Genomic DNA, 26,502 nt, shown 5'->3' with positions numbered 1-26,502 from the left:
AAGGAAATAACAATAAAAAATCTGGCAAATATTTGTATTCAATATAAATGACAAAACTGCCAATAAAACACTACATGGGATAATTGTCTCCCTCATCAACAAAAAAAATGATTACATTAGAGCCATCTTAGCAGAATTATTGGCCCCTGAGCTTAAAATCAATATACTGGTCTCTATAGTACTTATTCCCACTAGTTTCCAGACAAACTATTTAATCCTTTAGCATTTAACCTGGTTATATCTGGCCAAAACATTCTATGTGTTTTATGTTCAAACTGACCAAATCTGGCCTCTCACACTTACCCTTCAATATTATTCCAAAAATAATTACTCACGTCATTAAAATTTCAAGACTACAAGATAATGCATGACTAATTCAAATCAATGTGAAGGAATAAGTATTACACTTGACAGAGTGATCTGAATGCTAAAGGGTTAAATCAATGAGAAACCTGCTTCCACAATGATACACTGTGTGTCAGGTGATTGTCACTCTGGATACCTTTAAGATAGTATGTTTGTGCTACATTTTCATTTAAAAAAAAAATATTTACTTTACAAAATAAGGTATGATTCCTTGTTTCTGGAAATTGGTTATTTAAAAATATATATCTCAGTAGAAATTGCTTATTATGTAAAATAAAATTAAAAAAAAACAATTAAAAACATGTAAACTAGACATTTCTAGGCAACCATTTTAAAATTATCTTTGTTTTTGAAGTTACATTTTCAGTTACTTTTTTTCTTAATGTTATTTTTAAAATATTTTTTTTTTGCAGAATACCTAAAAATGTTATTCAGATGCTACATCTTCGTTCGTGTTATTCACGGTCATATGTCTAAGCTTCGTATTATCATTCCAATATTGGAAACGATATCAGCTGAGGTGGGGGAGGTGTCAAGGTAGTGGATAGGGTTGGTTATAGAAGTGATGTGTGCTGCTCTTATTTAATTATAACCATTCATATGATAAAGATGTCAAAAGTATTCAATATTTTCCCCTGTATGCATGTATATCACACTATGTGTGTGTTTGTAGTATGCACTGTATGTGTAATATGAGGTTTGTGAGTGTGTTGTGTTGTATATGTATGTATATTAATGCAATGTAGTGCTATTCAGTGTATAAATACACTGTATCTGTGTCAACATGTCATGATATTAAGTATGGAAAATATAGTGTTTACAAATGTAGTATCAGGTTATATAACTTTGTGTGAATGTGTGCAAGTGCATTGCAATATGGTGTGTATATATGTGATATCAGGTATGTATGTAGTGTGTGTATGGTATAATTTATATTTAAGTGCATTATTGGCTGTCTGAGTAATTTCTGATCTGTGGAAGGCATACAATGAAGTGAATAGGTGATAATAGTTTTGTGTGTGTGTGTGTATATCCTTGTGTACATATGTGTGCAAAATACATGTGCTGTACTGTACACAAAAAAGCTTGTTAATATAAGTATGAATGTGTAAGTGTCTATACACATGAAAGTATATGTATGCAAAAATGGAGGTTTATGACATGAAATCTGATAACGAGAACTTGTGAGAATTATAATTCTAATTAATTAGTGAGATGATTTGGTAGTAAAACATGATTTTACTTTTAGAATGTTAGAGGAATATATATATATATATATATATATATATATATATATACACACACACACACATGCAGGTGGTGTGTGCAAAAGTAGATATATAGTAAGTATCACATCAATGTTATAATACTTAGTTCATTAAAATTATTACCACATTAAATTAGACTCATTTTTGATATTTTCAGTGTTATTAATAATACATTTATTGTAACTATAACAATACTTTTATTCTATCAGTCTCTTTTGCCGAACTGCTAAGTTTCCATTTACCAAATCCTATCATAAGGCTTTGGTCAGCCTTAGGCTATAGTAGAAGACACTTGCCCAAAGTGCCATGCAGTGGGATTGAACCCAGAACCATGTGGTTGGGAAGCAAAATTCTTACCACACAGCCATGCCTGCATATATCATCAGGTACATTGAAAGATTACATAAGATCAATGTTCTTATCAAAAGACAAAAACATGATATGGAAAACAAAATGAAACCTTTAGTGATATGCTATTTATTATACTTGTTTCTGTTGAGTTTATTTTCTGATGATATAAAAATTGTTTACACAAACTGCATATTTTTTTTGAAGTAGTGGTAGTGGTGGTGTTTAGGTGGATGTAAAATATAAATGCTGACAAAATTTCCTTTTACTTTTCAGGTGTTTGATATACAATATGTAAAGATTTTCACATATATATGCATACAGACAAAATTGGAGCAGGCATGTGGCAGTCCGCAGTTTCATAAGAGGGAAGAAATTAACCTATGGTGATAGTGTACAAGAAGAGTTATTAACTGTTTTGGGCCTTAACAAAATGATAAAATGTTAAAGTCTCATATATTGAATTTAAAAATTCCTTGGTACATTACATCATTTTGGGATTAGAAACAAATTTTTTTTATAAGACTAATGCATATATATATATATGCATACACTTATGTATGTATATACTTGTATATATGCATGCATATGTGCACATGCAGATTAATGCCCATATTATACATATGACTGCATGTATTCTATATATGTACATACATATGCATATTTTTTTTTTTTTTAATTTCATCTAGTTTAAGCTCATGAGCTGTCGCCATGCTGGGGCACCACCATTTTATATACACCCACATATATATTTGCATACATATAAACATATACACTTATAAATGCATATATATCACACATACACACACATATCTATTATACATAATATAATAAAAAACAGACACACTTTTATATATCATTTATGTAGTTATCTAGGGATCCCTATCAAGGTTGTATTTATTAAGGTTTTAGAATTCCAAGCAATGCAGCAGAAAATATAAACATCACATATATACAGCAACAATCCATACAATAATTAGTCACAATTCTTTTTACTATAGGGCCAAGACCTGAAATTGTTTACAAAGCTGGGCAGTTGATTACATTGACCACAGTACTCTACTGGTACTTATTCTACTGACTCTGAAAAGTTGAAAGACAAAGTTGACCTCAGAACGTAAAACCAAAGAAATCCTGCTAGGCATTAGAAACAAGGTTAGTAATTTTGAGGGCAGTTTTTTGACACTTAACTGCTATTTTATTTTATCGACCCTAGAGGAATGAAAAGCAAAGCTGAAGTGGAAGGAACTGAACTCAATGTGAAGAAAAAACCAGAAATATTGTAATGCATTTTCCCCCAGTGTTCTAGTGATTCTGCCAGCAGCTCACTGTTGCTAAAAGTATAATTAATGAGGGATATTATAAGGAATTTTTTTTTAATTGCAGGAAGTCTGTACATGATGACTTGTGAAAACATTGAAAACAAAATATACAAAAGGAATGAAATGAGATGCCCCAATGTTGACTGCCATGACACTGCATCTTTTAAGGCCCTCATGCTTTCCGAAATCCGCCGAAACTACACCTGATTATATATACACTTTAGATGAGTTGTAGTGCACCTGAGCACTGTACACAATTATTATTATTATTATTATAAAAAGGACAGCCACCTAGAGCCAATCTAGGAACCCCACAGACCTAACATTACCCTAAACTGCCAAGGGTATCTTCTTGCACCTTTCTTCTCATTTGGCTCATTTGTGAAGGCCATTCCTACCTGTCTCATACTGTTCAACAAATCCACAGTAAATACAATCCTTCATTACTCAAATCAAAACTTAGCCACATAGGTGGTGGTCTTTCAGTGTTGTTCCTTATAGAATTGTTTATTCATGGCACCAGGTAGAGAAATATTGCTTGCTCTTCCTGTTCAAAGGAAGACAGCACAGGGATCAACAATAATAATGATGAACAGACAAGGAAACCAATATATGATTACTCAATCTGCTAGAAATAGCAACCAGGAAAATGTGCAAATAACACTGTAGTCTTACCTATGCCTAAAAAGAGAGGACAATCAATATCCTTGCTGAATCAGGGTTGGTGGCTCAACATTATTTCTTACATAAGTTTTAATGAGCAGTGATAGAAACAACAGCGTTAAATTAGATGTCACATGGTATTTAGTTTGACCTCTCTATATTTTGGTTAAAATCTCTACGTGTTCACTAAACCTGCTAGAAATTGTTAAAAAAAAGGAAGGATGTGTTAGAAAAACGTAGTCTCTGATACTCTTAAAAATACGGGAACACACTTGCTCAGTCAGTGATTGCCTGGAACTAAACGTACCAGAAATATATTCAGGTCTTTCACTAATTATTACTCGTCTTAGCCATAGGGAATCAATTCTTATAATTTTTAACGCAGCAATAAAACTTCAGATTTATTAGAACAGACGACATAAACCAAAAGTTATGACATTCATGCCTACTTCAATGGTAATAACTGATAATAGGGATTCCTTACAGTGGCACGTCATTAATTCCCAAGAGGTGAGCGTAGTTAACTGAATTGGTATTTAGTACACGGGACTGTTACCTATTTGATTGGCCCTAGAAGTGAAATAAAAAGTCGATTCCAGCAGGATTTGAACTCAGACAATGGAGGGATGAAACCAAACAGTTTATCATGTAATATAATTCATTGAATGGGATAAACTAGTTTGTTGTGAAGAAGAGAAATTTAACGTTTCGGTCTCACTTCTTTGTCCGAGAAAGAAGCGTTTTCTTCTCGAATTTACAGTTTCGATAGTAAATATATAATCCAGTGCTCTCCGTTTAGATAGATACTTCTTTTAATCGAAATTCTTTCTTGCCATTGTCTCGAAAATTTTTAAGAGAAAGATATAGATTTTGAATCTGAATGCAAGACTGGTATCTAATTTTCTCGACTCCAGAGATATGCCAGGTAAAGGATTTCTTTAATTGCAATGAGAGCGTAAAACAGAACACGTAACAATACTTATGAAAAATAAATGACTGAAACGATAGAAACGGTTTTACATGGAAAACATGAAAAAGAATGTACACGAGCGCGCACGCACACACACACACGAACCAATGAGGGAGCTTCTACAATACAAGGTCCCTAAACCTGTTAGAAACGGCACTAAATCTCTTTTTAAAAAATCATATCCTAACGTCCTAAGAAAAAGAAGGGTGCATATAATGGTTAATGTAGTGATAGGCACTATATGTCTGAAGAATAAAGACATGACTGGAGAAAATTTGGTTACAGGTGCACTTGGGACTAAGCAACAACCTCAAAAACAACACAATGTAAATAATGAATAAAACTAATAATGAAAACGGAAGAAAGAACTTGATGAATGAAGAAATTTGGAGGGTTCGTTCGAAAGTCCGGTGGAGACTTGTAGAAATAACACCTCGGTAGAATATTCCCGAATTTATTATCCTCATTATTATATAGTTTTGTTATTGGGCTCACGGTTATTATATGGTGATATTAGAAATACTGTGTAGTTTTCAAGCTACAATAAATTCTGAATGAATAAGAACAAGCTAGAAACGGCTTCATTTTTTTTTTAGCAGTTCTCTCAAATGAATGAACGAATGAATGAATGACGATAAATTGATTGCTATTACAGGCATTGACTATCATACATTAATTTTCTGTTTTACTTGGTAAACTATTCAAAGGACTGAATTTGAAATCTATCTATCTATCTATCTATAATGTTGCTGAAGACTTGATTTTTGGATTCGGTAGTGCTCTATTCACGACTGTTAACTCATCTTCAACATTCTCTGAGAGTGTCATTTTTGTTTTCCCTTTCGGAAAACTAATACATTGAAAAAATAGGTGATAAACTTCTCAATCAAATCTATAATTAATGAAACTAATTGGTATTTCACCATGTGATAAGAAGAAAAACGAAGTAAGAAAAAAAAAAAGAACTCGTAATTTTGGATTTCACATCATCTCCCGCCAATAGTAAAGTATGACTGGATAAGGATTTAAAATAAATTTAACAAATAAGTAAACCAAAACCAACATCAAAACCCCCTTAATGTGATCGAAATTAGGAAATTAAAAATGAAAAGATATTCTTTTAAAGCATAAAATGAAAGTTACAACATAACATAGAATGTTAATAGAACGAATTGTTTTCGATACAGCTGATGTCCTGTTATTTTCTTCAACCACTTTTACCTTGAAATACAATCGTTTTCTTTAAAAGAAGGCGTGTCATTTAAGGATGCTGGTTTGTTTAGCCACCTACCTTATCTTAACGAAAGCTACTAATTAATTAATTTCTTTTTTTTTTATCATTCTTTAAAACCCCAGCTGAGGTGATTGACAACTCTCAATCGCAATATCTTTTTTTCTGAGTCTGACTAAATAAAACCTACAAAAATAATAGCATTGAAATAAAAAAATAAGCGTTTGATATCTAATTACTATTAAATAGGGGTTCGTAAGGAACTGACAAGTGATATTTATTACTAGGAAGATCGCAGAAGTAAAACCGAAGACTATGTCTTTGGTGATGCAACACATCTTTATTAACTACTGGCACATTCTGTCAAAATCGCCTTTATCTTTTATCTACTCCTCGATTAAATAAGAGTCAAATACCAGGTCATTTCAAACTATTATACCTTTTCCCTAAAATTGATAATCTTGTGTCAAATCATTATATTTGTAATAATCAATCCGATATCGTTACCTATGGAAGCAAAAGACACTATGTAGATAGGAAAAAAATTGAAACTGTATTTAGATAAGACTCGACTTACCCACTTCTTCCATTGTATACTAATGATCATGTGTTCCTCAAGCAGACAGATAAATCAAATGTCTTATTGGTAAACAAATTAACTAAATAATGGGTTCAACTTCAGAGACATGCAAGGTATTAAGTATTTCAGAATCTGATGAACAAGTTGACATGTGAATACCGGAAGCAAAATACTTTACCGCAACACACACATATTACATACACAGAGATTTGTATTCATACGCCTGATTCTTCCGCAAACTTGCACTAAAGTCCTTGCAACTTTTTTCTTCATTTCAGACAGTTTGTTAAAGTTTGCGTAATAAAAGTTATTTTAATGATGATTTTTTGAAAAAATTGTTTTAAATTCTGTCATTATTGCTTTGCAAAAACAACCACCTGGGGATTTGCGACTCTAAAGGGGAGTCGGAAACTGAAAGAAGAATCAGTATAAATTTAATATAAATATAAAGCTTTAAAAAAAGAGAAAAATGAAAGAAAAAGATAATAAAAGAAGAACAAAATTGAATGAAATTTGGTTATTAGATATCACTGGTAAGGTTAGCTTTGATTAAGGCAGACAAGCTCGGCCAGTTGCTTGCTGAACACAAAAGTTTGATGCAGACGACCATAACTAACATTTCTCCTAGTTGACACTGTTTAGTCCAGCTCATGGCGGGATAAGGGAAGCATGTTTATTGTAGTTTTGCCGGGTTGTTTTCCACGTTGATTACTTCTTTCGAAAATTCATTCATATATATACTGGAAAAAGAGAGAGAGATACCTCCCTAAAAAACAAACGACGACCGAAATTATTTTCTTTTTTGCCCAAAGTTAAGGTAAAACTTCTTTTAATATATTTTATTTTACTTTCTATATCATTCAAATCTTTTCCTTCTAATTTCTCTTTAAGAGAAGAAAAACAAAACAGACTTTTCATTTGAAACAAGGTAAAATAAAAGAAGCTTCTAACAATTTATGTGCTGTTTTTTAAAGAAAACGAAAATGGAAAAAAGTTCTTTTTTCTTTTTGGTTTTCTTTCATTATTCTGCGGTTTATCTTATGAAGCTGAATGAATATCAGTAATTCACCGATTTTGATTGTTTTTTTTTTAAAAAGCGAAAAGCAAAAAGAAACAAAAATAATAAACTTTTTTCTGTCTCCTCCTCTTCCAAACCAAAATTGATATTTCTGTTCAGATGCTCAAGTATTTGTATTTAGTGTTTTGCCTGTTTTCCAAGTTGAAATCTCTTCTGGATGTAGATGAAGTCGATCAGTAACATATATTGATTATTAGTATGACTAACCCTCTTCATTCTGAAGAAATTTCATCGAGTAGTTCGTGAAGTAACCCCCAGCAATATTTACCTTGATTAACCTTCTACATTTAGAGAGGAAATTCTACGAAGGTGGTGGTATAAAATATATTTCTTTACTGCCCACAAGGGGCTAAACATAGAAGGGACAAACAAGGACAGACAAAGGGATTAAGTCGATTACATCGACCCCAGTTGGAAACTGGTACTTTATTTATCGACCCCGAAAGGATGAAAGGCAAAGTCGACCTCGGCGGAATTTGAACTCAGACCGTAACGACAGACGAAATACGGCTACGCATTTCGCCCGGCGTGCTAACTTTTCTGCCAGCTCGCCGCCTTTATGGTGGTATAAAATAACCAGTGAATACATGGTTGATTATCTATATTCTGAGAAGAATCGCATTGTAGTGAATAGATTAAATAACGATCAGTAATATACTGAATATCATTACTGTCGCTATTCTACATTCTGAGAGGAAATTCCACCAGGGTGTCTATGGAATTACAAGTAATGCACTAAATATACTCTTGCTAACCCTTTACATTCTGAGAAGCATTTTACCCCCAAACCCCGTGCATTGAAGTAGTTATAACCACCAGCAATATTACTTTGACAATTTCAATCAATTTTATTCCCTCCTTTCGTTATACAAAGAGAAAACAAAAGTGGCGACCTTGTTTCTTTATTCCTGAGAAATCAATACAAACCTCCACTCGCTTCAAATGTAGTTACTTATTGTTGAATTGGTTTGTCTGAGTTAAAGCATATTTATCAAATGTAGCTGCTAATATATATCTCGTCTCCATTACCCTACTTACTTTTTTGAAACCTCCCAGCACCTGTGGCTGACAATTTTCTTACAACGATGTAGAAAGGGGCGAGGTAAGGCTTCAATAAACGGGATAGTGAAACCTACTTTATACAGGGCAATGCTATATCGTTATTTCACCCAGGATAATATTTGGTAATATTGTGAGTATAAACGAAAAAATAACAATCCAAAACTTTACGCGCACACGCACAAATTCCTGGAATCGTTGAAAAGTTAAATTATTTACCAAATTTGATTCCTCTCCCATAATATATATATATATAAAAAACATCGCCAGTTAACTGATAATTGTATGTATAAAGTTAACTGATAATTGTATGTATAAAGTTAACAAATAATTGTATATATAAAGTTAACAGTTATATAAAATTAGCGGATAATTATATATGTAAAGTTAATAATCATATATATTTAAAGTTAACAGATAATTATGTATTTGTGAAAAGATAATTTATATATACATATAACTTTCATATCTTTCTGTTAACTTTTCACATATAAAGAGAAAAAAAACAAAGTTAAAAGAATAATCGTATGTGTGTGTGCCATTTATCTTTTAACTTTCCATTCATTTAGTACAGTCATTTCAAATATAATTCATGTGATACTACAAACAGCATAAGGGGGAAAAGAAACTCTATGGGTCTAGTCTGCTGCTAGGAATTTCAGTTTTGGGGTATAGAGGGAAAAAAGAATGTGTGTGTGTATATATATATATATATACTAGCAGTATCGCCCGGCGTTGCTCGGGTTTGTTTCGACCCGCTGGAATTGGAATTTTTGAAAAGTAAAAATTTTGCATTATGCAGCTTGTTATTCTCTTCAAGTAAACATTTTTCTGGTTGAAATACACCGAAAAGTGGCGACACAGCAGTGAAAAAATCGTATAAAATAGGGATTTTCATAGGAAAAAGCACATTTTTGGTGTTAACATGGTCCAATTTGAATTTTATCTTCTACGGAAGGAAGAGCAACCCTTCTATCATACTCTCAATTTTGGTCAACTTGTGCCGCAGGGTCTCGGAGGAGATAGTGTTAGTTGAAGGCTACCAAACCTGGCGCACACAGACAACTTCAGCTTTATATATAGAGAGATAACATACACATGTATGTATGGATGTATGTATATATGTCCACTTCTTGCCATATTTTTATCCCTCACTTCCTATACACACACACACACACTCTCTCTCACACACACCTTCTTAGCTTACAATTTTCTTTCAACAATTCACCCTGTCATATATGTATATGTTTGCGTGTCTATGTGTGTAAAGAGAAAGTGTGCTAATAGGCGGAGTAAAGCCTTTGAAGTGAGAGGGGAAATCGTAAAATAATGAGTTTTTTCAAATTTTTGCGTAATTGGGGGTCAAATTGAAAGAAATTTATATGCCATGACCGAATCGAATTTACTTCGAAAAATCATAGGTAAATTCTAATTGAAGAAATTCTATATTGTAGAATTGTATTAAAAAGGAACATGGGAACAGGCAGAGAAAATCTGCCTTTTATCATAAGAGAGAAGAGATATACCCCGTAAACATAAGCCCCTCTCTTTCTCATATATATATATATATTTATAGGGGGAAAGTGAGGCAAGCAGAACTAAAATGATAAATGTATGAATACTCCGGTATTCATTCCCTTTCATTTCACGTTGTTAAGACCTATTTTGGAAAAGGATGAATGTAAGTCATAGCATTTTGTTTTTCTACCCTTAGAAACCTGAAGGTTTGTGCCTATCCAAAAGAAATCAATACCTGTATTGGTGGACTTTCAGTTGTCCTACATAAGTCAAAGTTTATCTATCCCCTCCCCACAGGATTTCCTAAATTTTTTTAATGTCGCGTATTTCAAAAAGTCTTAGAATCTTCTCATTCCCCGAAAAACCTGACTTATGTGGGATAGCTACTCCGAAAGTTCCCTAACTTCATGCTGGCCGTGGTGTGTCAAAATCGGTATGGCATCGGGTAAAAATTCTTGGAGGTGTTTCGTTATGTCTCTAGTTCAAATCCCGTCGACGTAGTTTTTAACTTATTCTTATGAGGTCAATAAAAATGAAATCAAGTACTAAGGTTAATAAAATAGCTTGTTCTCTTGTGTACCAGAGTTAAAGGTGAATATTTGGTTACATCACTCCACTATCTTTCGCAGATTAATTAAGTACATACCTTATAGGTACTTACCTTAATTCAATCGATTGTAACTCGTATGAATGAATATAATGCCTTGTGCTTGGTCAAAAAGCTAATCATGTTGAATCCCTTATAGCACACTTTTAAAGAATGAAATAATCTGTCAAGATATCGAAATTATTTTAAAAAATGAAGCACCTTAAGAATTTACCAAATCAAGACTTCAAAAATGTTTAAATAGTAGGGATCCATTTTAAAAGTAATATTTTATAACATTATTTGCCCAAATGAATTATATTTGTCAACATTTTAAGAAAATAATTGATTACTACGTTTACCAGTAAAATTAATTTTTTTTCCAACCCTTAATCTTCTTCTATAAAGAAAAAACTTAGACACACGCATGCTGATGTACTCATAAAAACGTATAGCTATGAAATTAAAGTCAAGTAAATAATTATATTTTCTTTCATATATAGATCTTAAATATTCTACAACAATTTGAAATATCAGTTTATTGTTTCAATTTTTACTGTTAGACCGAAGAAAAAAATAATTTTAGTTTTCATTCATTTTTGGAGTTTGGTTATTTTTTCTTGAAGTTAAACGCAATTGAAGCAAAATTTCTTTGGTTCTTAAATCACTGTTTTGAATTAACTAATATCTGTACACGAGGTAGATAATTGAACATTTCGTGGTACTTGATAATCAGGCAGAGCAAGTTGTCTATTTTGATAATACTCGTGGCTTACACGTACATAGTAATTAGTAAATTGATGTTAAAGCGGCATGCGTTTATAAAGATAAGCTTCACTGTGTGTGAGCGTGCACCAGGAGGTCGCAAACTTCTGATATTGATTCTTTCATGGAATCGTTGATAAATTATCGACCCAAGTCATGTAAATTCGTCAAGTTTTGTAATTTGCTTATTTCATAAGCACTGGTATAGGAACAAGGGTCAAACAGCCGTAAACTACCAATTTCTATCACGTCTTAGCGGAAGCAGAATAAAAATAATAATAATAATAATAATAATTGTGTATAGTGCTCAGGTGCACTACAACTCATCTAAAGTGTATATATAATCAGGTGTAGTTTCGGCGGATTTCGGAAAGCATGAGGGCCTTAAAGGATGCAGTGTCATGGCAGTCAACAACTGACGCAGGCAGTTTATTCCATGCTTCAGCAACTCTGAGCGTGAAAAAATGTTTCCGAAAGTCATGGGAGCTGTGTTGTTTTCTGACTTTGTAGGCATGTCCACGTGTGTTAGACACATGTAGATCAAAAAGGTGTTCAGTGTTGTTGTTGGTGAGGTGGTTGATAACTTTGTGGGATGGGTAATGTATGAGAATGGGTAATAACATCAACCGTGATCCTGTAGCAATGGAATCAACTGTTGATTCTTTATTATCCACGAAGGGACTAAACAAAGAGGGGACAGTACATTACAAAGTGGGGTATAAATCGAATGAAAAATGAATGATTATATAATGAAAAAGATGAAATGATGGTTACCCGGGTTCCACGACCCAGGTAACATCACTGAACATTTTTTACAACGTACATAAATTTTCAAAAAGTTATTTTCTTTTTTTTCTTTGCTTGGTGAAGTCATTACGGTTTTAATCAATTCTTTTGTTTTTGTGGAATTTTCATTTGTCACTGTAGTTAATTGTTCTTGTGTGTTCGTGTTTGTGTATTCTTGTTTTTAACTTTTTTGTTTGTGGTAGGGAGAGAACGAGCGCTTTTCTTTCTCTTTCTCCCACCAACTTTCCATTCACCGTCACTTACGTCTGTAGACGTTGATGTTAACAGTGTGTCATCCTTTGTTGTGACCATTTCTCTCTCCACCATCACCTCCTCCTGCTGCTTCTCTTCCCCTGGGACACCCTCTTCAACTTTCTCCTGCTGCACACTGGCCTCTTGACTTTCTCCCTGTGCTTCAGGTTGTAAGGCCTGGGGTGCCCCTTCTATCCACACCCGACGCACTTTGGAATTCTGCCCTGTACGGTGACTTTTAACTTCGTTAAATGACGAATTCCAGTTTAACGTCAATGTCTGCTGGTGTGACTTGAATCGTTGCTCTTAAGTCACTGCCACACCAATTCTGGTCACTTCTCTCCTCAAACTCCCAAAGTGTCAGCTCCTCCTTTATGTTGGTGAAAGCAGCTGCCAGGAGCCATGTCGGTTTAATTTCCAGTGTGAACCCTTCTATTGTTATTTTTGTTGTTCTTTTGCTGACATAAGAGCCAGTTCACCCTGGCATCACTCTCAACTATAAACTAAGCCTCCACAGTACCATATTTCTTTCTGTGTCTCACAAAAGCTAGCTTGACCATAAGCTTCAATGCCTTCTCTATCTCTTCTACGGATGCTATCCCTATCTTTATAGTCTTCAGTGATAGTGTCCTGAAATCACCGTTTTCCTCTTCATTTCCTCAATTACTTCCTTGAGAGGAGTTCCCTGCCCTGAAGTATTGTTTGAAGTTTCTTTATGGCCTCCAGCTTGTTGTTATAACGTTTCAAACTCTTCTTGCAGTGGCCGCATATCCTTCAGTGCTTTCTCCTGAATTGCTGGTGTACTCCAAGTTTCTGTTGCTCTTTCAGAGCTTGTACATATCGTCTTCTATGTAGGCTCAACCTACACAAAATGTGAACAATTCGCCCCTAAACAGGGGAAAACAACAGGAAACAGGCCTGTAAAGGCCAACAACGTGTCGCATAACACTAACAGATCTCAAACAGTTTATCAACAAAGGTAGTCTCAAAAGAGAAAACCTGCATCAAAAATCAATGGTAATTCAACACCAATAGACTTCTGATGATAAATATATAACTGACTGTAACACATGATGGAATCAACTGTTGATTTTTTATTATCCACAAAGGGACTAAACAAAGAGGAGACAGTACAGGATATTACAAAGTGGGGTAAAAATCGAATGAAAATTGAATTATATAATGAAAGAGATGAAATGATGGTTACCTGGGCCCCATGACCCATGTCCCCATTTATTTTAATCACAATATATATAAGAAAAAATAGACAAGTCTACATAAAACTCATGCCACGTGACTGGCGATTTTAATTATTTAAACAAAAATGCGGCATTTGTTATATGTTCATTAGGAGTTCAATATACAACACTTGCAATAAGAAAGTTGGTTTGGTGGATTACTTTTTCTGCCTGATCACCAGGATGCATCAAGCTCTTTTGTACATTTTTGCATGAGTTGCAAGGGATGTAATTGGACTATGAATTGAAGACAATGAGTAAATTGCCAACGCAGTTCATGAAAGTCCAATCTAGTGAATACATTCCCAAGGACCATCCTTATTTCTGGTTGCTGTCAAATTGTCTTTTGTATTTCACAAGTCAGAAATGAAGGTAGTCACATCTTGTGACATGTTTGGAACCAGAACTCAAGAGAAATTTTACTGAGCATTTGTTGAATACCCAAATGTATATCATGACTGGTTCTTTGCATAGCTCATCTTTAATATTTGTCGTGTGTGGGAAATGAAAAGAGGTTTACCTGCCTTCCTCTTTCATCTGCTCCCATCTAGTTGTAGTCATTCTGGCAATCCTGCCCTACCCTGTCACTCCGTATAAGCAACTGCTATTTCACCAATCCGAGAGCCGGCCAAAAGAGGATGACCCTGTCCTGTCTCCCTGCACGTCTCTTATGCTTCCTCTTCTGGTCAGTTCCTTGACCATTGATATCATGGCCCTCTTCTTCTGGCTCATCCACACATTCCCCCCTGATCTCAAAGATCACCTCCTCACTTCACTCCATGTTGAAGTCTATCACTCACCCAGGTGGGTGCATTGCACGTTGTGATCTTCTTAAACTGGGAACCTCATTCTCTTCCTCTTCTCCACAATCATCAGCCGATGAAGTGACAATCCTATGAACATCCAAGACATGATGTGGCATTCCATCCACAGAAATGTTGTTTTTAGAATTGATAGCTGTCACATTTCCTCTGTTCCACTGAGTTGTGCAGTGAGCCTTTGGTGGCTTGACCCAGACTTCATCGCCACGAAGTCAGGCCCTCTCTCATCTACAGGGCATCTCAATAGTTTACTCAGATGCCGCCATTCATATTTGAATATTGCTCTATGTGGCATGGATTCTTCAGCCTATGTGGCATGGATTCTTCTGGCGGTGAGACATGTCCCCTCTCTGCCATAGCTTTGATCATTCGATGATGTCTCTCCACGATCCCATTTCCACTCGGCTTGTATGCTGCTCTGAAAAAGTGGTGCATTTTCCACCTGTCAAGCATCTCCTTCAGCGCCTCTGAACGAAATGCTGTGCTGTTGTCCATCAGCAATTCATCCACAGGGCTCCGCTCTAAGAATATCTCATTTAAAATACATGCCATCTCGTCCGCAGCGTCCCCAATTCCCTCCAAATGGCCACCTGGCCCGGCCTACAGTCAACCATCGAGAGATACGTCCCTTGCCAGTAGTGTGTTACATCCACTGCTAATTGTATCCAGTTGTGCTCTACTGAAATGTTTCCCTGCTCATGCAAACCTGGAGCAGGGTCGATGGATTGACACCTGTTGCAGTTTCCAACCACCTTCTGGATGCTGCATCTGGTAACATCGGTGTCAATCCTCCTGGCAAGATACAGGGTCCTATCCACACCCATATGATGCATGACATTCTGTCTCCTTAGCTCAGAGTCATTTAACTGACACACCACAGCTACCCCTTGCTTTGATTCTTCCAGTTCCCCTAACCAGGCCTTTATTTACTCTGGTTAGAGCATCTGCCTTGTTTCTCTCTGAAGGCACAAAGACCACATTCAGCTTCAGGCCAAACTCATCAATCAGCTCCCCTAGAATCCCTAGGTGGCACTTCATTAGCAATTCCGCAGCTCCTTTGGTTTGCACCCTCTTCTCGTCGGTGATCACCGATCCTACCCAGCCAAGCACAGTAGCCAAATCTGTCCTCATTTTGATGGAGTGCAGCCCCCATTTCAGGGACAAATTCATTCTCTTCAGCACTGCGTCCAACTCGGTGACATTGATGTGGTTGTAGTCATTGGCTTTTCAAATCCAGGTGGCATACTCCACTTCAGTACCTTCAATTTCCAACATGACGCCTATCGCAATGCTGCTAACATCACACTGTATGTTCGTGCTATCTGATTTGGGCACATGCCAGTTCCCTCTGACTGGGTCTTCCGCTCTTGTCCTCTCCAGGATTTCTTGCATCATCGCCACTGTCCCCTCTCCCATCTTGTCACTCTAGTTCTTCCCTTCTGCTTGTCTCTTGGTGTAACTGCATGCTGTATGCAGCCACCCCATGATTGAGTAGTGACCTACTAACTTCCTGCACATTGAGAACAGTTCTCTCTTGCTGATGTTGGTACCCAGCTCTGGGTTCTTATTCTACGAAACACCAACTCACCTGTTCTGTCTCACTGAAGCTTAAGCCCCAGTGCAGCTCTTCCAGCCATAGGCTCTGGTGGCATCGCAATCAACCCGAATTTCTTCAGATGTCTTACAACCTCTGTGGCAGGCACTACAGTCTCGTCCACTAGAATATCATCTATGTAGGAACTTAAGAACTGGTGGCCCTTCTTATCCTATCCACCTTTCCCATGGTGGATTTGAGCACTGTCGCCATGATCTTTGGCGCAGAATTCAGTGCAAAACCCAGCCTTATCAGACAATATGTCTGGCCCTTGTATCGCACCAGTTGGTACTGCCACAGTTTGTCACTCACATGGAGCTGCAAATATGCTGACTTCAAGTCGACAATTGTTGCTACCTTAGTTGACTGCCTCCATACATGCAGCATCTCATTGCAGATGTTGGCCACCTCGCCTCCTGTGTGGCATGATACATGGCTGATCAGCTCCCAATGGTCCAGTACTGGTCTAACTTTGCCCTTTGTTGGCTGCACCACTGCCATTAGAGGTAGCACTCTGCTCACCATCTCCTCTTTCCACAGGATAAGGACATTTTCCTTAATCCACTTCTCTACCTCTTCAAACTGGCTCCTGGCATGCCCTTTCAGAGTATGCTGGTAGCAACTCACCTTGTTCTTCAGTGTCAGAGGTCCCTCGAAAATCCTTGCTGCTTGAAAATCCTTGTCTTCAATGGCGTAGGCAGTGCAGCTCCTTGCAGGGCTCTGCTCCTGTTCACATTTCTGGCTATTTTTATCTTAACCTTTTTTTTTCAATTTTAGAAAGTTTAAGAATCAACTTCTTTAGTGAGAACCAATTAAAGGTATATTCATTGTTTATGGATGAGAATCTAGTCAGGGATGAATTAATTCGTAAACATGGGGTCTGCCTGTGTATATGTACTTGAAAAGATGCATCAGCTAAGTAAAAATTGTTGTCATCCATACATACAGGCTTGTCCTTTACAGGTGCCAGTGCCACATAAAAAGCACTTGTGCCAGTGCAATGTAAAAAGCACCCAACACACTCTATAAAGTGGTTGTCATTAGGAAGGGCATCCAGCCAAAGAAACCATGCCACAACAGATAATTGAAGTCTGGACAGCTCCCTGGCTGGTCAACTCTTGTCAAGCCATCCAACCCATGCCAGCATGGAAAATGGACATTAAATGATGTTATATACTATTTTGTGAAGGTACATAGCTTTGTGGCTTTGATTCCCAGACCAGGCATTGCATTGTGAGCAAAACACTTCATTTCACATTGCTCTGTAATCTTTTCATCATTTAACATGTGGCATGTGGTGCATCTGTACAGGTAATGTCAGTTTGATGGAGGGAGTGGAGCTTATGTGAACACAAACATTTAATCACTATAAACAAATCATCTGTGTGGTTGTTCAACCAGAAAGTGGAGAACATTCATACATCGTTTAATAAAAAGCTGAAAAAAAAAAATCGTAAACTATTACTCAGAATTTCATGTGATCATTTGTCACACAGTTGCGACAGGAATCATGCATTATGGGAATAATGCATTCTTGAAAATTGGCTGCGACATAAAATAAATTTTCTGACGATTTTCATGTTACAAAGTGATGATGCATTCTGACAGATTTTTATGAAAAAAAGAAGTCAAAATTAAGCAAAACTACCATTTTTATGTATGAACAAATTTTTACACACACAACACAGTGTACATAAGAAAATATTTGAAGAGAAATATATTTTGGAATAAATAAGAATTATAATATTGTAAATTGTTCAATGAAATATATTGACCGTTGTGAGAGGAATGGTGATAGTGGAGAGTTACTGGGATGATGAAAGGCGCTATCTTCTATCTTATAGTTCATCATTAACATCCATGGAGCAAAGACTTTTTTCAAAATTGTTTGATCTTTATGGTGCATCATCTCTTTGTACAGCTCAGTGTAAGAACAGCTCGTTATAAACTTTTTGTAATTTTTTATTACATTCATGATTATGGTTGCTGTGAGCAAATATTTGCAGACCTTCTTCAATAAGGGTCAGACCCTTAACAAAATACTTTGCAGTCGATTTAAGTGTAGTTGATGGAATTTTTATCTTTTAACCCTTGTTCTCAGCTTGTTTTTGTTAACAGTATACATTCCTTATATATGCTTTCTCTATGGACAACCATATCATTTTCTCAATACATCATCCTCTTTGACTTCTTCGCACCCTATAGCATTTGCAAGTGTCACAATATAATTCCAAATTTTTGAGTTTCTGCTTGTGGAAAACTTGCAAATTAAAAAAAAAAATTTGGCTATATATTTTCCCAAGTACCATTCAAAGATGAGGGTTTAACTTTGTTCCATGATTTAGCTGTGTTGTTTGCAGCATCGATTATGTTGAACTTCTTCCAGAAGTCTCAAACTGAAGGTTTATCCTCTCTATCAATTGCTTTCATAAGTTCTTTAAAACAGTTTTTTAGATGATATGTAAAATTTTTTAATCCCAACTCCCTTATATCTATGTATATATATATAAACAATAGATGTCTTTTGGAATTACTTATATATTGTGACTTGTATTTCAGAACTGTATGACATGGGTTTACTTATTTTTACCATGTTTTTAAATAAAACCCCCACCAAGTCACAATCATAGTTTTCGTTTTTTATATGACACGTAAAAATTACTATGTAAACATTTTATATGAACGCTATAAAATTTACCTTCATTCAAAACCAAATAATGGTACATTTTATTGCATTCATAAATGAGAAGTGTGTGTGTTCAAGTTCATTGATGTGGACATGGTTCCCTTATTGTATTTATAAAGTAGGCTTAGATAGTTATGAATGTAACACGCACCTCTTTTGGTGACTGTTTATACATGCCTGAATGGATAAATTTCTGAATGAACATATTTGTAAAGATTTTTACTTGTGAACATGAATGAGTCATGAGTAAAAGTTTACTAGTTAATAGTAATCTTTATCACTCAGAATCAAATATGATACCCCTTTGAACAGTCATCTAGATATTCAGAAATCAACCTATTGGTAATGAATGTAAAGATTGTGTATCTAATGGTGTGTATTGCAATAATGAATACTGTTCCATCCTGAGGCAGTTCTCTTTTTCTATGATGAAGATAGAGGTAAATTGTTAGGTCTTACCAAGGTGAGGATTCAATGCCTTGCATCCTCTTCCTTTCATTAATCTTATAATTTTTTTAAAGCAAAGGATTAGATAGGTACTATTTGTCAGCCCCAACCTAAGCAATATCTAACCTTAAAATAACTTTTTCACTGCTGATGGTGACTTCTATTAAGTCACTGCTGAAGATTTCATGGAACCTGTATGCTACAAACAGCAACTAAATCTCTCTCGTGTTATACCTACCAACTTAGAAAAAGAAAGCTATACAAGTATGGTAAAGGGACCCAATAGCTATGACTGGAACACTTCTGAACATAGATCCACTCAGTCAGAGCTGACCTGGACTAAATATGCAAAGTAAGACAAGTTAGTTTGGCAGAGCTCATCCCTCTCCAAGTTATCCTCTCCAAGTATTGCAAGTTCACGAAACATTCATTAGTTTTATGATACTGTAGCTACCTACCTCAATGAGCTGTAACACCTTGTGGTACTACCTTTTTGCAGATTGCAGTCTGATGGACACCAACCTGCACACTAATTAGCTCTGATCAATCAGGACTGATAAAGAGATAAACAATAACTTATTTGCAGTTAGATGAAGTGGACTCTTGAATGAATATTAAGTATCTTGGCTATGGACACAGTGCAATACCACTGATAAGGAAACCAGTAGGTTGTATCCTATTTAAATAGAGAATATTGTAATCGGTGATCATCAACATTAAATGGAATCCTCTTTTGCTGTCATCACGATTGAATTAAAACAACAGGGCTAATTTGAGCACAAAGATCAGTGAAGTGTAACTTATTTTTACATGTTTACAAGTATGTAGACTGGTCCTTGAGCATTGTCTAGGGGGGTAAATACATGAATTGTGTTTTTTCTCATAGGAGGATGAACCTCATCGACTTGGTCACTTAGCTATTGTATAGTTTTTTACAAACTAAATATTATTATGTGCATTCTGTTTGAAGTAGACAGAAATTGTGCATTTATGTATAAATGAAATTACACCAGACATGTAGCATCACTGTTGCAAATTTCTCTGACATAACCCTTAATTTAAAGAATTCTAGGATCTGCAGCTATTAGAAATGAAAACAGTCACTTAAATACATCCATAACTTATTAAATCATCTCAGAAATATAACTAACAATATTGTCAAAAGCACGTAATTTAGAATCTCAAAACTTTCTGCAAACCAACAAATATTTTTTGAAGATAAAATATATTGAAGAAAACAAGAAAGTTATTAACAGTTGTCAAAATAGGAAATTTGGTATTATTCCATATTCAAGAAAGGAATTATGACTCCAGTAGCTCAACTCTCCAAATTAATCTTTAAGCATTTCTACTCACTCCATAAATATGATAAAATATTTAATAAAGTACTGTAAATTGTCTTACTAAATTGTTCAAATACTTGCTTTACAAATATCTCTGAAATGAACAAATCAAACTAACTAAATGCAATTGTTATAATCAAATGAATTGTTCAGTTGACTCTAAATAGCTAGAGAAAGATTTAATATATGAATGCATAATAAAATCCCACAGCTCAGCAAGACATACATACATTTTAGAAATCCATAAGTCATAAAAAATATACACTCATATATTTGTTGATAGAGCGGGCATATTAACCAAGGTATACATTACTGTAGTTCCATTACAGCCTGACTGTAATAGATCTTTAATGCTGTTTATTTTGATTAATATATATATATATATATATATATATATATATATATATATATATATATATATATATATGCTACAACAAATGTACTCTTATATTTTATAACACTAAGAGAAGCAAATTCATTTCATTATCCTCTCTTATATGTGAGCTTTGACTGTATGATAGAAAATGTAACATCATCAACAGAGCAAAATCTTATGGTAATAGAAGACCTTGTTTATATGCAGTATTAACAAAATGTTATTTGCACAATAAAGCTCTCATTAATGAAAACTCAAAATGAATTACAGTGTGTTGACCCAAAATATATAAAAGAAATGTTTCATCTCCATGGTATATTCAAACATATAACCGCCATACTAAAAACATTTCAACTCTATTACTCTTGATTTAGTTTTCTTCCATCACTATTTTCATCAAATATGCTGAGATCTAGTAAGACTGAAACAGTACTTGCTGAAATGATTTGTTATTGAGCTGATATTTTTCTTTTTCTTATCACATAAGTATTTCTAATTATGCTCACTATGTTAGCACTAACTTTTTCTTTTAATTTTTTTCTTTTGCTGATGGTATATTTGAGTCAAGTAATCTTAGAAATTTAATTTTCAAATCACATTACATATGTACAATATTGTATACATCTTTCTTTAGGGATCACTGCTTTGGCAAGAATAATGAAGTCTGTGTTTTGCATTATTGTTTCTGTTTAGATTTTGTTGTTGCCACATTAAATGTGTCTATACTGATCTAGCCATCTGTTGATAGATTAAGTTCAAATTAGTTGCATGCCTCTTGTTGCATTTCTGAGCAGAAAATTTGAGTCGATATAATTCTAATAACTGTCAAGAACAAAGAACTGATGATATGGAAATATTACTTGAACTAGAACAGTATCTTTTCATTGCATGGAGTAGGGGGTAGTTATCTGCCAGCTTCTTAATACTGTGAAATCTATATTAATCATTAACTATCCCTTAAAAACCTACTTCATCTTTTTATTTTAATTAAAAAAAATTTTTTTTGAGGTGCAGACATGGCAGTGTGGTAAGAAGTTGACTTCTCTGCCACGTAGTATCAGGTTTAGTCCCATTGCATAGCACCTTGGGCACCAGTTTTCTGCTATAGCTTTAGGCTGACCGAAGTCTCGTGACTGAGTTTGGTAGATAGAAACTGAAAGAAACCCGTTATATATATATATATATATATATATATATATATATATATATGAGTTTAGAGGGATAATTATCCAGGTGGATACCATATTAGCTTTCAGTTAAGTTCCAGTTTTGGCTAACCACAACGATCAGTATTTAACATATGTGACTACAATTAGTTGTTAGACACTCCATGAATTCTTCTGATGAGCAATTCTATGTACTCTTCACTGGATGATAAAATCTGTCTGGAGTATATATTAATATTAATAATGATAAAGAGTATGGAGACTTGTACATCCACAAAATTTAGACCAAATGGACGGACCTTAATGAAGCTACATCAACAATATTGCAAGGTTGCATTTGCAACAGTGAGTAGTTGCTGCAGTGGAAACACGTGTAGGTCATTATAATATGCTGTATATAATTATAAAATAAATTTTGTGGGTATACAGATCTCCATACTCTTTATTATTATTGATATTAATGTGTGTATGTGTGTGTGTCCTACCACTACTTGACAACTGGTGTTGGTTTGTTTATATCCCCATAACTTAGCAGTTTGGCAGAAGATATTGATAGAGTAAGTACCAGGCTTAAAAAAAAAAGTACTGGAGTAGATTTTTTTTGGCTAATCCCTTCAAGGCAGTGCCCCAACACGGCTGCAGTCCAGTGACTGAAATGAGTAAAAGATAAAAAAGATTTTAAAATTCCTGTTGTCACACAAAAGGGCCCCATTTTTTATCCATAGATATTTTAATCCTTGTTTTCAGAAAATTCACGACAATATTCTTTAGAGTAAGAAAATTATAAAATGTCAAGATATCTCTGTTTTGTTCTCTGTCCTCTTCCCTTCCTTCTTTTCATGGATGCACACAAACCTTTCTTTATATATTAATGAAAACTAAAGTTCAACAATCAATATTTCACTTCTGCGTTCACCTTGTAGTGGTGTCACAATGAATAATCATTGTTTTGTAATGACATGATCTTGTCATATTATTATGCTAACAAGATACTTTGGAGTTAATAAGTCAATAACAACAAAAATGCTTTTAAGATTTGTGTATGTATCATTCTCATAATCATCATTTTATGCCTGTTTTTCTGTGTGTCTGGTTTGGATGGATCTTTTTCAACATATTGCCTCACCACTTGTTCTCTTGCCTTGTCTACTTTTTACAGTCTATTGTCTTCTTTTGAACAGGTTCCTCTAATTTGGATTGCTTGGCATTTATTTACCCAACTGTTATCAGTCATATAACCATACCAGTACAGTTTTCTTTCTTGCACACTACAGCTGATTTTCCAGATCAACTCTGCTCCATCACTATGTCGTTCATTTACACTAATATTACACATGTGGTAGGGCATGCTCACTTTATTTATTTCCAGCCTTTACACAATCTTCCATGTTGACTGCCCAAATCATGCTATCATCATCTTTGCAGTTTGTACACAATCACATTGTAATCTGTCCTTCACCCAGAGACAGAATCTCGTATTACCATTAGAAGCACTAAGTCTCAGAATTTTCTACAGTTCTTATTCTGGCTACTATACTTCCAGAACACCTACTTACACTGCTAATTAGGTCACCTAGATAACAGATATCAACTACAGGGTGTTCAGGCTAAATTTGACAGTTTACATAAAAAGAAAATGCTATATCCTGTCCAAAAATAAAAGTATTTAAAAAAATTAAAAGATATCAACTAGATATCAACTAGGAGGTAGCAGTTTACTTAAAGTAGCCACTCTGTTTCCACAACAGTTCCAAAACCTGGTGCATGCATCCCTCATTTTATCCCTAGGAAGATCTTCAAACACCTCCTTGATCTTGGCCACTAGCTTGATCTTGGTGTTGCAGGTAGAGCAATTGATGTCTTTCTCAAACACACACATAGTAATTCATGGGATTACAATTGGGGGGATAAAGAGGCCAGAAATTGGGGCTGATGAAGTTGTAGAGATTCTCCAACAACCACTTCTGACTCTTTCCAGAGGTCTGGCAAGAAGCTGAATCCTGCTACCACACATATGGCCTACAAGCAGCAGCCCTCTCCAGCCAGGGTTCAACCACAGTCTCCAACAGTTTCACATAACTGTCTGAATTGAGCCTGAATCCCTGTTCAAAGATGTGGAAATGAATTCTAGAGTGTAGATGCAGTCAGAATGCCTGCTGTGTCCCTTTCTGCTGGCTACAATTTCATTGTCTCCATTGCAGTTGTCCATGTCATGTCCTTACAACTTTATGGTGTTCACAGGGCATTAAGCAGTAATCATGATGTCAGCATTTTGATACCTGGTGTGAATCATCATAATCCAGGTAACTCTTTTCCGATATTCAGATGTCAGCTAACTTTTTCTCAACTACAATTTTAATCTTTATGTTCTCCAACACTGTTGATTGTTTTCCAGTGAGTCAAGCTGTTCCTGAAAAATGGATACAGAAAACTCACCAAATTTAGCCCAAACACTCTGGGCATTTGAAACAGTTCAGCTCAGGAGTGCTCTTACTTATAACTACTTCTATGCATCTGCTGTATGCAAAGTTCTTTGTTAGTTTGTCTGAACCCATTGTATCTCTTGTATATCATAGTTTATCTAGATCTTTTCTGCATATTTAGCATGAATGGCCACTTACTTGTTGGCAGTAGTCTCGTGTTCTTTCCAGTTCACTAAAACTTTTTGTCTTTGTTAAGGTTTACTTTTATAACTCTTGATTCTAGGCTCTACTTCCATGTTTGGAACTCTCTCTCTTTGAGTGATTTGGCCATGAGAACTTAACCAATAGTCAGCTTATTATGGTCTAGAGAACTATGATAAACAGGAAAGAGTTAAGAACCAAACCCTGGTAGACACCTACATGTACAGTAAATTCCTAGCTGATTTCATTACTAGTTTTCATCTACTGAAACCACTGCTATACATAGCTTGCACAGCTATTATGAACCATTCATGTACATCTAGTTTCTTAGTGACCATCAGATCACAGAATGGAACCCTGTCAAAAGCCTTCACTAGGTGAACAACTTTTAGGTAGTGATTTGCTTTTAGCTGAAAGCTGCTCCTGTAGTTGTCTAAGATGACATTGGTGTTTCCTGTTCTAGCACAAATCTGAATTGCATCTCATCTACATTAATTCTCTTGCTAAGCTATGTTACAACTCTCTCCATTATTTTCATAATATGGTCCATAAGTTTGATATTTCCCTCATAGCTCCTTTCTAGAACATTACCTTTGTTCCTGTAGTAGTTGAGGATAATATAGCTGCTCTACTACATGATTGATCATGCACATCACTAATAAATATCCTACTTTGCTAAATATTTTTCATGTCCTTGATGACCCATCTTGTACTCAGTAACCTTTGTAACATTTTTATACCCCAGTCTTCTTGGCTTTAGAGAGGGTGAATATACTGCTATTTTTTTTCTGTTGTTTCAGTCATTAGATTGTGACCATGTTGGAGCACCACTTTGAAGAATTTTTAGTCAAAAGAATCTATCCCAGAACTTAGTTGTTTTAAATCCTGGTACTTTTTCTATTGGTCTCTTTTTCCTAACTGCTAAGATATGGGGACATGAACACACCAACACTGGTTGTCATGCGTTGGTGGGTGACAAATACAGACATTCGCATTCATATACAACAGATTTCTTTTCAGTTTCCATTTACCAAATCCACTCACAAGACCTTGGTTGGCTCGAGGCTGTAATAGAAGATACTTCCCCAAAGTGCCATTCAGTAGGACTGAACCCAAAACCATATGGTTGGGAAACAAACTTCTTACCACACAGCTATGCAACAACATCCTGATTCATATTGATATACTGCTTTGCAATCTGGAATATGTCTTTGATATTCACAAGATATCTTACTGTTTCTTACTTTGATGTTTTCTCCTTGCTAAGTGTACCTGATGTCTAATTTCTTTTCCAGTTACCTAATATTGTTACTGCTCTCTACTTTTTCTCACTCTTTCCGTCTTTGTCTCTTGCATTTGATGGTTCTACATACTGTATTATTCAATTACAATGGCTGTTTCTGTCTGTCTGGAGC

At 35.2% G+C, this 26,502-nt stretch overlaps 2 protein-coding genes across 2 annotated transcripts in view; one reads left to right on the top strand and one right to left on the bottom strand.

Moving 5' to 3' along the window:
* The window catches only part of LOC115212319 (rap1 GTPase-GDP dissociation stimulator 1-B), a 94,446-nt gene extending 87,513 nt beyond the window's left edge, over positions 1–6,933 (bottom strand). Inside the window, exon 1 of the mRNA XM_029781182.2 lies at positions 6,746–6,933. Coding sequence (XP_029637042.1) covers positions 6,746–6,758 — 13 coding nt within the window. The 5' untranslated portion in view covers positions 6,759–6,933. The remainder of the gene's footprint in view (positions 1–6,745) is intronic.
* A 454-nt stretch (positions 6,934–7,387) lies between these two features.
* Positions 7,388–26,502, top strand: part of LOC115212426 (sorbin and SH3 domain-containing protein 1) — a 504,251-nt gene continuing 485,136 nt past the window's right edge. Inside the window, exon 1 of the mRNA XM_036503384.1 lies at positions 7,388–7,565. The gene's annotated coding sequence lies outside the window, so the exon portion shown is untranslated. The remainder of the gene's footprint in view (positions 7,566–26,502) is intronic.

This window comes from Octopus sinensis, linkage group LG5, assembly GCF_006345805.1.
Source record: "Octopus sinensis linkage group LG5, ASM634580v1, whole genome shotgun sequence".
Classification (NCBI taxonomy): domain Eukaryota; kingdom Metazoa; phylum Mollusca; class Cephalopoda; order Octopoda; family Octopodidae; genus Octopus; species Octopus sinensis.
Note: the sequence above shows the minus strand (reverse complement) of the source record. Positions and strands in the feature narration are given on the sequence as shown.